The sequence below is a fragment of the Empidonax traillii genome, unplaced genomic scaffold (assembly GCF_003031625.1).
Source record: "Empidonax traillii isolate 1590-97213 ecotype Southwest subspecies unplaced genomic scaffold, ASM303162v1 scaffold759:size305195, whole genome shotgun sequence".
Taxonomy (NCBI): domain Eukaryota; kingdom Metazoa; phylum Chordata; class Aves; order Passeriformes; family Tyrannidae; genus Empidonax; species Empidonax traillii.
The window spans coordinates 242196-259048 of NW_020955952.1; the positions used below are offsets into that span (position 1 = coordinate 242196).

At 43.9% G+C, this 16853-nt stretch overlaps 1 protein-coding gene across 1 annotated transcript in view; it reads left to right on the top strand.

The window, feature by feature from the left end:
- The window catches only part of LOC114066348 (kinesin-like protein KIF2A), a gene marked incomplete at its 3' end in the record, with an annotated part of 73292 nt that overhangs the window by 22016 nt on the left and 34423 nt on the right, over positions 1-16853 (top strand). The window contains exons 2-3 of the mRNA XM_027900956.1: positions 12900-12994; positions 16409-16528. Of these exons, the coding sequence (XP_027756757.1) occupies positions 12900-12994; positions 16409-16528 (215 nt within the window). The remainder of the gene's footprint in view (positions 1-12899; positions 12995-16408; positions 16529-16853) is intronic.

Sequence of the window (16853 nt, forward strand, 5' to 3'; positions counted from 1 at the left end):
ACATCTCCCAGATTTCAGTCAGTGGTCCCAAAAAGACCACCCCTTCCTCCCATGAAGGAGGACTCTGCTCTGCTTGGAGGAATTTCCAGGTTTCTGGGTCCTCTTTGGGTAGTTTTTACTAGACCATGTCAAACAATGTGCCTACTATGTTTTTTCTAGGTACATTCTCTACAGATAAGATATTCTCTGTCTTGCTAAAAAAATCTCTATCTATTAAAATCCTTGACAAGAAACATTAAACAATATTTCAAAATTTGGTACAAGAATGATTAGCTAAGAGTCCTATTTTAACATAAGTTCTTATAAAGTGTTAAGAAGCTGTGCTAAAATCTATAAAAAGTACATTTAAGGAATCACTGTAATAAAATTAGTAGCATCCCATCAAACATGCTTAAGATTCCTGCTTTGCTGAAGGAAAGATGAAAGCAAAGTAGTAAATTACACCTGGGTGAATGTTGTGGTTTGACCCCAGCTGGCATCTAAGTACCATGCAGCAGCTCACTCACTCTCCCCTGCCAGGGAGGAAAATCAGAAAAAAGTGAAACTCAAAGGATTGAGATAAGAACAGTTTAATAATTGAAACAAAGTAAAATATAATGCTAGTAGTACTAATTATAATAATAATTGTAATGTAAATGAGAAAGAGGAATAATCATAGAATCACAGAATGGTTTGTGTTGGAAGGGACTGTAAAGACCATCTAGTTACAACCCCCCTGACATAGACAGGGATGCCACCCACTAAAATTGGGTGGTTCAGAGCCCCATTCAACCTGGTCTCGAACACTTCCAGGGATGAGGCATCCAAAGCTTCTCAAGGCAACCTGTGCCAGTGCCAATGCCTCACTACCCTGTGAGTAAAGAACTTTTTCCTAACATCTAATATAAATCTGTCCTCTTTTAGTTTAAAACTGTTCCCCCTTGACCTATCACTCTCTGCCCTTGTAAAAAGTTGCTCTCCCTTTTTTTTATAAGACCCCTTTAACCACTGGAAGGCTGAAATGAAGTCTCTCTGGAGCCTTTTCTTTTCCAGGTTGAACAACCCCAACCCTCTTAGCTTGTCTCCGTAGCAGAGGTGCTCCAGCCCTCTTATGTCCTTCCTCTGGACCTGCTATAACAGGTCCACATCTTTCCCGTGCTGAGGAACCCAGAGCTGAATGCAGTACTCCAGGTGGGGTCTCAGAAGAGCAGAGTAGAGGGGGAGAATCACCTCCCTCAACCTGATGGTTGCCCCTCTGTGAAGTAAGGTAACATGCAGGTACCCCCGAAATGACAGGCAGTGGAAGGATTGCAGGAATATTTATTTCTGAAGTCAAGAACACTAAACTTAACAGTGCTTCAAACACACTGGACCTGAGAAAGGCGCACTCCCTGTTCTTCTTCCGGCTTTATCATCCCTGGTCCCCAAGGCCCTCCCTGCTGGCCAACTGTAACAAGTCTGTGTTATCTCTCTCCTCACATACCAGAGAGAGAACCTGAGAACCTCTCTGGAATGCAGGGGGAGAAAACATCAAAACTGCCTTTGAGAAAGATGTTTCTTTTAGGCGGGACAGCTTTTTTAAGCAAATAACTGTCTCCTTATAGCTAAATCTTCCAGAAGAGTATTCTATCCTAACATTCCATCCCCTCGCTTAAGGAAGGCTTTCCCATCAGGACCAGAAATATAGAATGTAGCAGTATGCAAAGGCACACGACAAAGCATATAGGAAAGAGATAAACATGTAACACCATGCATCATAGTGGGAGGTTGCAATGTAGTTTTCTCACTTTTGCATAGGTCAAAGTGAATAACCCTAAAAAATTAAGAGGTCTTAGTGCTCTAAGCATGCTTCTTGGGACCACAGGGGTGCAACAGTACAAGCACTTCAGTTCAGATTAAGAATGGGCTTTGGACATGTATCTTGTGATCATCCCATACATTCTCATGCTATGCTTTAGTTTGCTTTGAAAGTGACCTTGGAGCATGTTGAATTCCTTTTGGATGAAATTTAACTGGAGGGTATACTCCAAAAATGTATGTGATGTGCTGCAACAAGGGTAAAAAGATACAAAAAAATAACAAGGGTAAAAAGACACAAAAAAATAACAAGGTAAATGTAGCAGTTTGTGTGGTTTCTCGAGGGTCTCTCCCCGCCGCTCTGTGAAGGTTTCCGGGGCTGAGATCACCCCCACTCCCCCGTTGCCTGTCCCTCGTGGCAGGGACAGGCAGCGGAGGCGAGACAGAGACCACGCAGCACGCAGGGAGTCCAGCAGCAAAGAAAGCTTTATTCAAAAATCCCCCAGCTTATATGGGCTGGTGGGGAAAAGAGGGGATTGGCCATTTAGATAGCCAATACAAGGAGACAATATAATAACTATGGCAACACAGGAACCAATGATAGACAAGTGAGTTATCAGCTTCAAACTCTGCAGGTAAAAGATATAGAGATATTCTTCCCAAGAATGCCAAGGCAGTGAAAGGATTAAAAAAAAGGTATATTTCAGAGGCAAGGACCACTTTTATTATCCAGCGCATTGGACCTTCAGGGACAAAAAAGTACCTCTTGTTTTCTCTTTGAGTTTTTATTATCTCTGCTTCCCCCTCTTTCCTCGCTGGAATGGTGTCCCAGTTTAAATGAGACAAGGGTCTTTTGCTGAGGGTGAGTTAGGAGAAAAGACCCAAACTTCTTTCTCTAAGCAATTATAAATCCAAAATTAAAAGGCTCCGATTGAAGGAAAAGAACAAATTAAGGAAAAGGAAAAATAACAACACTTTATTAAAAGTATGTGTATTAACAGAAACACAAAAAACCCAAGTAAAACAACCAAACAATACTCCTATACCCACAAATAATCCCCTTCAAAAACCAACTGATAAACCAGCAAAAGGAAAAGTAAACATTTCAATTTTGCACCCTTTGGTGCAATTCCGACCACAGTCAGCAGGGGGCGCCGTCGGGTCACTGGAGATGCAGAACTTGTAATGTCCTGTACCAACCACCAGGTGGCGCTGTTGGATCACCGGAGATGCAGAACTTGTAATGTCCGGAGCCCACCACGTGAGTATCCTGGAAAAAACCAGATCCTGGAAAGAACCTTCTTTCCCTTCCCACACACTGGGAAAGGGAAGAGGGAGAGGGGAAAAGGGGTCAGACAATTTCACTTACTCTGATTGGTCGAAAAAAACTGCTCTGCCCAGTCCTTTCTCTTTCTCTCTCTTAACCGGGCTCCGTCCTCCAGGAAAACGGTGCAAGGAAGAAAAAACCAAAAGAAAAAGAAAAACCTCCAGGGCAGGAAACAAAACAATAGCTCTTATCCGGGGGGAAAAAATCCAGGCGAGGCTCCTGGCTAACTTGTCTGAGAGAAGAGAGAGGAGGCTGCATCCAGCCACCCCTCCCACCTTCTTCCAGCCACACCGTAGACCCCCCCCCAACTCCTCTCCTGTTGCCCAGGAGATGGGGGAAAAAGATAAACATTAACTCCTTCATCTGTCCCCTTCCCTAGGAGACTAATCTCTTGACCATTAACCAAGGGACTATGTCTTTTGTGTTGTTAAATGCTTACCTGATAGCCAGGGGGAAGGGAGAAAATTCTTTACCTGGCTTACAAGAGTTAGCTAAACCACGACAAATGGGAAGGCCTATGGCATCTGCTCTCTCCTTGCATATCAGAGAATGAGCTTCTGGAATGCGAGGAGGGAGAGAACAGCACTATTTTGAGATAGTGGCAAGGCAAGCCTTTCCTAAGCAAAATAACTGACTCCTCGGTAACAAAATCTTCCACAAGAAGAGTTACTTATCCCTACATTCCACCCCTTTTGGTAAGGAAGGCTTTCCCCACCAGAACCAGAAATACAGAAGGTGACAGTGTATAAAGGCACATGCACTGCATACATAGAATCATCAAATCATAGAATCATTCAGGTTGGAAAGGACCTCTGAGAACATCAAGTCCAATCCTTGATCCAACACCACCATGGTTACTAGATCATGGCACTAAGTGCCACATCCAGTCTCATCTTAAAAACCTCTAGGGACGGAGAATCCACCACCTCCCTGGGCAGTCCATTCCAATGCCTGATCACCCTCTCTGTAAAAAATTTCTTCCTAATATCCAACCTAAACCTCCCCTGGCAGAGCTTAAGACCATGCCCTCTTGTCTTACTGATACTTGCCTGGGAAAAGAAACCAACCCCCACCTGGCTACATCCTCCTCTCAGGTAGTTGTAGAGAGTGATGAGGTCTCCCCTGAGCCTTCTCTTCTCCAGGCTAAACAACCTCAGCTCCCTCAGCCTCTCCTCATAGGACTTGTGCTCAAGTCCCTTCACCAACCTCATTGCTCTTCTCTGGACCTGCTCCAGCACCTCAATATCCTTCCTGAACTGAGGGGTCCAGAACTAGAAACAGTACTCCATGTGTGACCTCACCAGCACTGAGTACAGGGGAAGAATCACTTCCCTGCTCCTGCTAGTCACACCGTTCCTGATACAGGCCAGGATGCCATTGGCCTTCTTGGCCACCTGGGCACACTGCTGCCTCATGTTGGGCTTCCTGTCAATCAGCACCCCCAGATCCCTTTCTGCCTGGTTGCTCTCCAGCCACTCTGTGCCCAGACTCTAGCACTGCAGGGGGTTGTTGTGACCAAAGTGCAGGACCTGGCACTTGACCTTGCTGAACTTCATCCCATTGGAATCAGCCCAACTCTCCAGTCTGTCCAGGTCCCTTTGCAGAGCCCTCCTGTCTTTCATCTGATCAACACTCCCTCCCAGTTTGGTGTCGTCTGCAAATTTACTAATGGTGGATTCAATCTAAATCATCGATAAAGATACTAAACAGAACTGGGCCCAACACTGATTCTTGGGGGACACCACTAGTGACCGACCGCCAACTGGATGCAGCACTGTTCACCACCACTCTCTGGGCCAGGCCCTCCAACCAGTTCTTAAACCCAGCAAAAAAAAATTAAAGAAAATTTGGAACCAAGTCAGTTTATTGGCTGGAGGGCAGTACATAAAGCATGAGAGAGAGGGGGGGTGATATTTGGTACAGAGAATGGAACTGTTTCTCTCGGTAGCTGAAGCTGCATGCACAACTGGACAGTAAGTAGGAGTCCCACTGAAACCCACAGTGTGGCTCTGGGTCAGACTTCAGCTGTCATTGTCACTTTCCCAGAGGGTGTGCTTGTCAAAGAGGTACTCGGTGTCATGGTTTTTCTGGTTCTTGGAAACTAGGCAGGAATTTCTCCCTTTCCCCTGCCCACTGCGTGCAGGTCTGTCAAGTGAGCAGTTAAGAAACGAAAAAGAAATGGTTTTCTGGTTAATGGCTCAGAATGTCGTCTCCTGGGAAATGGGGGTGAGGAACTCCTCTTTACTTTTTTTCTCTCCTCTCCTTTGGAAATGGGGGGAAGAGTTCGGACTTGCTTCTGAGGCTGGAACAAGGTCGGAGGAGAGCTCGGAGAGGTTTTTTTTTGTTCTCAACCTGGTTGCCAACTGTGGATCCTACTTGGATTTTCATTGGAAAGGAACTATTTTGGGAAGTTGTTTTCCCCTTCCCTGTTCCCATTTGTTTCTTGCTTAGCAGTGGTCCTTGTGCACATCAAAGGGAGAAAACTGTATCACATGATTAGACCAGGCGAACAGAATGAGTTTTTTTCCCATTGGGGAGGACTTTTTTTTGTTGTTTCTCTCCCCCCTCTCTCTCCCCTTTCCCAGTGTGTGGGGGAGGGGAGGAAAATCCATTTTTTTTTTGGTTTCTCCAACACACTCCGGAGGGTGTTACCCCCACGTAATTCCACAGCACCCCCTGCTGGTCAGCATAAACCACTGCAGGCTCTACATTTCCAGTGATCCAACAGTGCCACCTGGAGACTGGCACAGGACACTACAAGGTCTGCATCTCCAGTGACCCAACGGAACGGTACCCTCTGTTGACTGCAGTTAGAATTGCACTAAAGGGCTCAAACCGAACTGTTTACTATTTTTTCTTTGCTTGTTTATTGATTTTTTTTGAAGGGGATTATATGTGGGTACAGGATTATTGTTTGGTTGTCTTACTTGTTTCCTTTCATTGTTTCTGCCAATACACACATCCCTGTTATTTTTCCTTTTCCATAATTTTTTTCCCCTCAATCGGAGCCTCATAATTTTGGATTTATAATTGCTTAGAGGGAGGAGTTTGGGTTTCTCATAACTCATCTTCAGCAAAACACCTGTGTCTCATTTAAACTGGGACACTCGGCCATGCTGTATTTTGGTGCCCCCATCTTCCGCAGGTTGGTCACATGGTCACCAAGCTCCTTGATAGCTTTCACCTGCTCATCCAGGTAATGAGTCTCAATGAAGTCCCCTACACAGCAGCCCTATCTCTGTCCTGACTGTTTCAAAGCCCCTGGGGAATACGCTCCTGCAATCTGCACCACCTCCTGAGCAAAAGTCCACATCCAGGGGTCAGGCCTGCACTAGGTCAATGTCCGCTGACCTAGGCCCAAATTCAACTTTGGAGTCCAAAGACTTCGTCAAAATAGGTCCATCCCACCTCCCTGGATCCCAGAGGGATCCATAAGGGCAAAAACTCAGGTAGGCGAGACTGTACCTGCACCCTGTTCCATAGACCATGTGCCAGAGATGCAAGACACCAAATGCTCCACGAGCTGCTGAAGTTCCTGACTTCTGACCAAAAGCCCCTAATGCTGCATGTTCCAAGTGTCGAGCACACTCCAGGCCATTGAGTTGTTCTGCCAGGGCCACTACTTGGCCCCACAAAGCCACAATCTCCTGGTCCAGGGCTCCGAGTCTTGTCAGCAGAACCCATCCCACATGGTCTGCCCCAGTCACAGACTTCACAGCAAACCAGACTTCCAGGAGAGATACAACTATGAAAAAGGCAGCTACAGAGGCTTAAGATGTGTCGCCCGGCCATCTCATGACACAGGGGACCACTGACATGGCCCCCCCAGTCCTTGATCTTCTCCACAACCACTGCATGGTTACTCTTGGGAACTGCTGATTCTACGCCAAAATTGTAAGGTAAAACATATGCAGGTATTCTTTCCAAGAATGACAAGACTGCGGAAGGATTAGAAAAAAGCTTTATTTCAGATGCAAGAACCACTTTTTTATGATGTAGAGCATTGGATCTTCATGGGTGAAAATGCATCTCCTATTTTCTCCTTTGAGTTTTTATTATCTCTGCTCCCCCTTCTCTACCTGCTGGAATGGGAAGGCCTATGCCTATGGCATCTGCTCTCTCCTCGCATATCAGAGATCGAGTTTCTGGAATGTTGGGGGGGAGAGATCAGCACTATTTTGAGACAGCGGCAAGGCAAGTCTTTCCTAAAAGAAATAACTGACTCCTCGGTAACAAAATCTTCCACAAAAAGAGTTACTTATCCCTATGCTCCCCCCAATAAAAAAAAACAAAACAAAACAAAAACTATTACAGTACTGCAATGACAAAACAAACATAACTGAATAAAAGAATTTTGTATCATGGAGCAATCAGCCATCACATTAACATCAGTCTTGGAAGTGATTTTAACTCATCCTGCTTGATTTTGCAGTAAAATGGAAGTTGAGGTGGGGGTGGTGGAGGATGGATATTACAAATCTAATTGAAACACTCTAGGAACTTAAGTGCCTCAACTAAAAGTAGTGGTAAACAATGGAGGACAGGTGCTGAAGTGCTTCTAGTTTCTGTGTCTCAAACTGGCATCCTAGATGTGGAGTGAGTAAATGCAGTGCTGAATCCTGGAGCTAAGCGCAGGATGACATGACCTGAGTTTGACCCTGCCAGTGCATCAGTATGGGAGAGGCTTTGCGCAGCATTACCATATCAACCCATTACAGAGGTCAGTCAGAAGTTTCTCTGAATTTCAATAAATTGTTTTGTACATCATTAAATATTATTCAGATGAAGTTTAATGCAAGAACAGTAATGTATTTAAGACAGGCGATGGTACTGTACCTAATAATTTCTACCTAATAGTGTGCCTTCTGGGATCAGTTTTGGGACTGGATGGCTGGTTTTTTCCATCCATTATAGTTATCGATTTCTGGTCATAGCACAGAAAGTAACATTGTTCTCAGGAAACTTCATTACTATGTTAGAGTGGGAGTATCATCTCTGTGGAGATTTATATTATGCGGGAAGATTAGGAGATGTGGAATTAAACAACTGAGGTAAAACATGGCAAAAAGTAAATGTGCTTATGCTATAAATTGGGAGATCATAAACTGTAAATGACAGGAGAAAATTCTTGATATTCTAGTTTGTTATAAGTTACTTCTTTTCTTGAATTTTGAAGACGGCAAAAATACCTGCAGGACAAAGAAATATAGCAAGAGTTTTTTATTGCAGTGGTGAGTACCCATTTCCAGCACTGGGTGCACCTCTGAATCATACAAAGAGCACACCCTGTTGTTTGAAAACCGCGCTTTTTGTACCCTTAGATATCAGTTGTTGAATATTCATTCATTGTCCATTTGTTGCCTTAAAAGGTAATTTCCCTGCTTTGGAGGTGGGTGTTACCTTCTGGCTGGTTGTAACATATCTCCCCTGGGCTCGTACAGGGGGGTCTTGCATCATCCTCACATTGCAAGGCATGGGGTGCCTCTCTGTGTATCCACATGGCACAGAGGAATACATTTTTATTTATAATTTGTTCCCTGTTCCCGACCGCAAAAGATTCCCAGGTGTTAGGTCCAGACGGGACCCTTCACCTTACAGCTTCCACGGTACACCTATAAGTTAGTAAATATACAGAAATAGTTCTTTTGTTAGTACCCTCTGTTTATTTTAATTTGCTTGGAATAAAACCGTGTTCCTCTACTTATCACATAGTTGATCACACAACCTATCAGGGTGAAGTGACAAAGGGAAAAGTGAATGCAATTTTAGAATTACTGTAATTTGGTAGTGAATGTTCCTGTGGAAAGCAGTCTGGAGCCTGTGTGGGATGTTGCACCTAGTCCTTGTTGCCAGTGTTGGAAAAGGAGACAGACTGAAACTCAGAAAAGCTCATCATTCTTGGACAGGTGTCTTTATACAAGTCATAAAAAGAAAAAAAGCACAGTGCTAAATGACTGTGAACACGTAATCTGGAAAAAAGTTTGTATATGTTGACAACAAGGTGTTAGTGCAACTTTCTGGGGTGAATAGCAGAGGCAGACCACTTAACATATAGGTGAAATGAGTTCAGTTTATAGGGTATTTATGGTAGTATGTATTAGATATGATTGTACAGGCAGGGTCTGGAGGATGTTTGTCATAGGTTTACTTGTTCTAAAAAAACCAAACAGGGAATTTTCCTTTCCCCTGCATCGCTGTAAAAGAAAGATGTTGAACGAGGGAGGGGGAAGGGGTTTGCCTAGGGTAACTGACACACAAAAGAACTAACTAGCAGGCCTGCATTCCAAGCTGATGGCCCTCCTTAGACTGTGGGGAGGGGGTGATGAGGTTTTTTTCCCCTCTCCTCAGGAAATGGAAGTGACTTCACTTTGGCCTTAACTCAGGCAAGGTGTGTGTTTGAGGGGTCGGAGGTTGACTCTGTTTTCAACCTGGTCATCTGGCTGTTTTCTGACCCTGACTTGCCTCCATGTTCCTATGCCCTATTCTGCCCCCAGCCCAGACCTGCTCAGACTTCATCGGACAGACTTGACCCATCTGCAGAGGAACTTTTTGGGGAGAAGGTCGTCCTCTCCCTCCTCCACTCCTGTGTTGGCAGTGGCGTGTGTTCATTGACGAAAGGGGGGAATTCCCAGCCAGACAGACGAAGATGGGATGTTTAATGTTGTATCAGCCTTGAAGGGAGACAAACAAGCCTTTGTAAAGTGCATCTCAGGAAACATTCCCACCCAAGGGAGATTCAGAAAAGAGAGTCCAAGTCATGTGGCTTTCACATGGTATTTCATTTACTTGCCACTCAGTTTTTTGTTCTTTAAGTTTTTCACTTGTTCATTGACTATCCCATTAGAGCCTCTGTTGCCGGCGCCGGCAGCTGGGGTTGATGGAATCCCACCTGAAATCTGGAAGCACAGTGGCCAAGCACTCCATGTTAAGTTTCACGAATTTGTGGTGCGCTGCTGGGAACGAGGTGAACTACCTTCAGACCTTTGTGACGCTGTCATCGTCACCTTGTACAAGAGGAAAGGAGATAAATCAGACTGCTCAAATTACCGAGGTATTACTCTGCTCTCCATTGCTGGTAAAATCCTTACAAGAATTCTTTTGAACAGATATATACCCACCATAGCAGAAGATCTTCTACCTGAAAGCCAATGTGGTTTCCGAGCCAACAGAGGTACCACAGACATGGTATTTGTTCTCAGACAAGTGCAAGAGAAGTGTAGGCAACAGAACAAAGGACTCTATGTTACCTTTGTTGATCTCACCAAGGTTTTCGATACTGTGAGCAGAAAAGATCTGTGGCAGATTTTGGAAAGTTTAGGATGTCCTCCCAAGTTCCTCAAAATGATCATCTCGCTTCATGAGGACCAGCGTGGTCAAGTCAGATATGGTGATGCACTTTCTGAGCCGTTTCCAGTAGCTAATGGTGTGAAGCAAGGCTGCATTCTCACACCCACCTTATTCACGATCTTCTTCAGCATGATGCTCCAAAGGGCCATGACAGACCTCAATTTTGAAAACGGTGTCTACATGTCATAGTTCTGATTTTAGCAAGGAATTTTTCTTTCCTTCCCCCCCTTGCGTGTGTGCTCTGTTAATGGGCCATCAGATAAAACAAAGGAGTTGGCCTGATCCCTAAATGACCGAGACATTAGTCGCCTAGCAACGAATGGGGGAGGAATGGGGAAAGGCTAGGGTGTGTGTGTGGAAAGAGTTGGGGTTTGGGGGTTGGAGCTCAGCTCTAGGGGGTTGGAGCTCAGCCCTGGAGCCGGAGGGGAGGCTGCAGCAAGCAGGAGAGACTGCTTGGTTTCTTTTTTGTCTTTTCCTGTCGGAGGAGAGTTTTTTACTGCTGTTCTCTGCTCAGCTGTTGGTAGCTGCAGGCTTGGCTCACTGCGAAATCCTCACCAACTGAAAATTGTGAGTTTTCTTCCATTGGGAGAACTTTCTGTTTCCCTCCCCCTTTCCCCCTCCTCCCCCACCACCTGGAGGCAACCAAGGATCTCACAGCGCCGCCTGGTGACGGGTACTGGACATTACAAGTTCTACTCCTCCAGTGATCCAACAGCGCCACCTGGTGACTACTATAGAACATTACAAGCTCTGCACCTTTGATAACTCAACAGCGCCACCTGGTGAATGGTATAAGACATTACAAGTTTTGCATCTCCAGTGACCCGACGGCGCCCCCTGCTGACTGTGGCTGGAACTGCACCAAAGGGTGCTAAAAATTGAACTACTTAATTTTCCTTTTGCCCGTTTATCGATTTTGTTCCTGAAGGGGATTATTGGTGGGTATAGGGGTATTGCTTGGTTGTTTTACTTGGTTTTTTCCGTGTTCCTGTTAATACACACATACCTTTTAATAAAGGGCTGTTATTTTTTCCCTTTTCCATAATTTGTTTTCCTTCAGTCGGAACCTCTTAATTTCGGATTTATAATTGCTTAGAAAAGGAAGTTTGGGTCTCTTTCTCCTAATCCATCCTCAGCAAAAGACCTTTGTCTCATTTAAACTGGGACACTACATTCGATATCGTACCAATGGGAGCCTTTTCAACCTAAGGCGACTGAAGGCCCACACTAAGACCTTAAATCATCTTCTCCGTGAGCTGCTTTACGCTGATGATGCCGCCCTCGTCGCCCACACAGAAGTAGCTCTGCAGCGTTTAACATCCTGCTTTGCAGAGGCTGCTGAGTTTTTTGGTCTGGAAGTCAGCTTGAAGAAGACAGAAGTTTTATATCAGCCTGCACCTCAGGAAGTTTTCCATCATCCCCATATCACCATTGGTGAAACAGAGCTCAAATCAGTCCAGCAGTTTAATTACCTGGGAAGCATCATCTCCTCAGACGGTAAGATTGATGCTGAAATTGACAACAGGTTAGCAAAGGCATACAGTGCTTTTGGTAAACTCTGTAAAAGAGTGTGGCAAAACAAACACCTGAAGAAAAGTACTAAGATCAGTGTTTACAGAGCCATTGTACTGTCTACTCTTTTATATGGATCTGAATCATGGGTCATTTACCTCCACCACTTGCGTCTCTTAGAACGCTTCCATCAGCTCTGCCTCCGTACAATCCTAAACATCCACTGGACTGACTATGTGTCCAACACATCTGTCCTTGAACAGGCAGCAGTCCCAAGCATTGAGGCCATGCTGCTGAGAACTCAGCTGCATTGGGCAGGGCACGTCTCCAGGATGCAGGACTGCCGCCTCCCTAAGATCGTGCTATATGGGGAACTTGCCACTGACTGCCGCAAGAGAGGAGCCCCGAAGAGGAGATACAAGGACTGCCTGAAACAATCCCTCAGCCTTGGCCATATTGATCACCACCATTGGTCTACCCGGACCTCCAATCGGGAGGCCTGGAGACACACCATCTATAACGCTGCTGCTGCTTTTGAGAACACACGCAGGATCACTCTCGAGGAGAAAAGACAACGCAGAAAGAATCAAGTCTTTTCGATATCACCTGGGGAGTCTTTCTGCTGTACGTTCTGCAACCGGATTTGTCTATCTCGCATTGGCCTTTTTAGCCATCAGCGCGCTTGTAACAAGCGTGGGTAGAGCCCCTCTCAAATCTTCGTTCGCGAAGCCTAGCCATGATGATGAGAGCCTCTGTTAGTGGATCAAATCTAAGACATTTTACAGTATGTGGTCAGCAATTTTCTTCTATTTATCACTTTTTTGTTTTTTTAAACCTCCCTCTTTCTGCTTCTATCTGCATTTCTCAGATCAGGGATTAAAATAATTTCTGGAAAAATTTTCCATCTGTTATTTCATTATTTGTGTTTCCTTTCTAGGTCGAATTCACCAAGCTATGGTAACATCCCTAAATGAAGATAATGAAAGTGTAACTGTTGAATGGATTGAAAATGGAGATACTAAAGGCAAAGAGGTAAACATAATTATTTTATAACTTTTCTCTTTGAAAATGGGTAATTTGCATGACTTATGCTTTGGAATTTTCACTGGAAACAAAAAAACAAAAATCTTAATTTATGCGATGATTCTTTGGTTATAGACTTTGAATGGGAGTTATTGGGCAAATGCTGGTTTCTGTTGTATATTAAATTTGACTTCCTGAGCTCTTTGTCATAAGTTTTAAATAATGTTTTTCATCTTTTGATTTTGAAACATATGTCGTGGTTTTGCTCTGGGTCAATTTACTTTCACACTCCCCACACAATTACTATTAGCTGAGAGAATGTTTATGCAGACAAAAGAGGCAAGATTTCGGGAAAATAGTAAACATTTATTACTAGCAAAATAAAAGCTACTTAAGAACTATATCTACAATATTTTTACCCCCTTTATACCAGTCCAAGGAGGAGAAGCAGTCTTATTCTTCTTTCTTGGAGTTCCAGTTCTCTCTTCAGTAACTCTGCAGCATTCTTGTCGCAGCTTGAACTTTTTCATCCCTCTCTCTCGCTCTGTGTTGGTCTCCAGGGCTGGGCCTAGCCCCCTCCTGGGCTAAGACCGAAGACTGGGGGTTACCCGGGTTCTGAAGGGTCTTTCTTCCATAGACTTGCAAGGGGACACTTGCTTACTATGGATCTTCTTCCACAGGGTTACAGGGGATAATGGCTTAAGAGTCCACCCCTATTTCCCTATGGAAGTCCCTCCCCATGGGAGAACAGTCCTTGATAGACCGCTCCAACATGGTCTAGCATGGATCCCACACATGAATCCCAACATCCTTACGCTTTTACTCCAGCGTAAGGCTTTCTTAGGGTCACAAATTCTTCAACAGCAGTATGGATCCCACACACAGATCCCAGTATCCCACCTGAGCAGTCATCGCTCCAACATGGGTTTCCCTCAGGGTCACAAATCTCTAGTACCAGCAACATGGATCTCTCACTGAGATCCTAAGCTTATCTGAGCCGTCCTCACTCCAGCATAAGCATCATCCCCTTCAAGGGTCACAAGGTCTTCAACAGGACTCTGCCTCACCTCAGTCCTTCTCATGAAGTCTCAATTCTTTGGTACATCCACAAGCTCTTCTGTGAGCCGCATGGGGATCTCCTCACCCCAACAATCTTCTAAAGGTAGCAGGGATTATTTTTCAGTCTTTTCCCTGCTAAACGGAGAGAGTGAAAAGAGGGGGGGGAAGAAGCAAACCCCCCCTTTCACACTTTACTTCTCTTGCTGCAGCTTCAGTTGCCAGTTTTGACCTTGGAGGTTTCGTTATCTCTCAACTGGAATTTCTCTGCAGCGGTTTCTGTCCAAGCAATGTCTTTTAAACCTTTTTTTCTTCACTCTCTTACAGAAGAGAAAGGGGGACTTCAGTACTATATTTGCCCCCCCCAGCCCAAGCCAGGGGAGGAGAGGGCCCTGGCCCTCCTTAGGGCCTTGTTGCCCCCTCTACATGGCTGCTACTCTTAATTTCAACTGCGCAATCAAGTCTTCTCTTCCGTTTTCTTAAAGATGTAATTAGCAAAGGCGTCACTGAACTTTTGATTGGCCTTCTTGTCTGGAAATTACCTGGACAAAACCATCCACAGCTCCAGGGATGGGCTGGTGGGCAAAACCACGACAACATATTACAAAGGTTGACCTTGTTACTCCTTTTTGAAAGTAGAAAAATCAAATTTTTGAGAGGGAGAATGACTTGCAGTTCAGACAGGAGACCAGTGGGAGCTGGATTAGAAATCTTTTTGCGTTTGTATTATTGAGGGATTGAACTGCTAGTTTGTTTGTTTTAGGCAATAATTTTACAATCTTGCTTTCTTTAAGAAACTTTGTGTTTCTCAGTTATGCTTTGCTGTTCCCCTTTCCTGTAAATTTTGGATCATGTTAGTTTCAGCTGAGATTTGGAGAAGCAGCTCAGGAATAATTGCATTTCACCAGTTTTGTAAAAACATGGGGAAAAGGAAAAAAAAAGGTTGTGAGAATGTCCTGGTGATCTCATCAACTGAACTCATCCCACTGGACACAGAATCTGTAGAGTAGTGAGGTCTTTGAAAGGTCCAGCCAAAGGAAATGGCAGTCTATAGAGACCAAAGCTAAGATTTTTAGGAAGCTGGTTTTCAGTAGTTCTGAAGTCAGTAATTTTTAAGTTCCTGTCCTTCTCCCCCTTACATTTTGCAGCTTTTTGAATGAGGAACATTTATAAGGGAAAAAAATAGCATGATAAATTTGACATGGTTTCAACTGTGTTTTTATTTTTTGGGTGGTTGTAATTCATCTGTTTCTTTTGCACTGTCTGGGAAATTTCAAATAATTGAGATCTCTTTCTTTTTATGTTACAAAATGTCTTTCATATTCTGCAGTAATTGACAAATTACCACAGTAATACTAGCTACTTCTGTTTTAATTTAATCACTTTACAGAATTATGAATACTTTTTGGTGTTGCATCCCACTCCTAAGAGGAAGGGAGCACCCAAGATTCATAGATGCCTGTGGCCGAAAAGGAATGGCAAAAACCAGAAGGGTCAAAAAAAACATACAAAGTTTTATTATCAAATCATACACTTGGCATGGAAATTGGTATAAATTTTACCCTTATTTTCTAGTAGTAAGAGAAAGAAAAGAATAAAAGAGGGAAGACAGAAAGACAGATAGTGTGAGAGATGAGGTAGGAGAGGAAAGGAGATCACCAGTCTTGGTTCCAGCATCAATCCAACTGATGGGGTGTCCAGGGTCCTGAGGGCACCACCTGGGCTTTGTGGGGGTACCTTTTTATAGGTAAGTTTTCCCTGCCCTCAGATTAGATTTCTTGCTCTCCATGTCAATGAGTTAGCATGCACAGTCTGTTCTTCTAGACCTTTCTGGAAATGGGTTGGGGGGCTTTGAGGGTCTTTGGTGGTCTTGATCCCCCTCTATCGGATTGACCTTCAGTCAACAGTTCATGCCTGCTTCTTGATCCCACTTCTGTGCTTGCACTGTCCTTTATGTTGGACAGTCACCATGGACAAGAACAGGGACATAGGCCTCAGAGAAGTGCTGCCCTACCTTCCTACAGCTCCCCTCTTCAGCTACATCCTATTCTAACTTGCCGGCTTGCACAGCTATTGGTGTTTGAAACATAACAGCACATTAACTCCTTGTTGTCCAAGTTTCTACAATTGGTTATTTTTTAATTAATCTCTTTTCTGAAGGATATGTTTTCAATTTATATGAAGACCAAAGCTTACACTGTTTTTAGTGAATATAAAATAAGACCATTCAGGTTATAGAATTAACAAATTGTGGGGTAAAAACACTAAATAAACACTTTATTGTTTATTATCAAAAGTATCAGGACAAATGGAGAGGGTGAATGTTGTTCTAAGACTCATAAATGCATTTTATATTCTTTTACACAGATTGACTTGGATAGCATATTTTTGCTTAACCCAGATCTTGCACCTGATGAAGACATTGAACCTAGTACAGAGACACCACCACCACTTACTCCAGCAGCCAAAGTAAACAAAATCGTGAAGGTTGGTAATACCTATGTAACATATCCATATTAAACTTTAAGTACTCCTATACATGTTGTTATGCTTAAATATTTAAATCTAACTTTTGTGTCTGTGGAGCTACTTGATAACTGTGTTCCTTTCTTTTTCCTATGATGAATAGGGGTTTCTAAAAATTTTCAAGAAGAGGTTTAGCAGAAAGGGAGTTGGGGACTAATATTCATATAACTAAATATATCTCAAGGAAAAATATAGAAAACGTTTTGGAGGTTGTTTTGAAACCATATGTTTAGTGCAAGCAGTCCACCCTGGGCTCTTCAGGGAAGAATTTGGCAGCAATCACCTC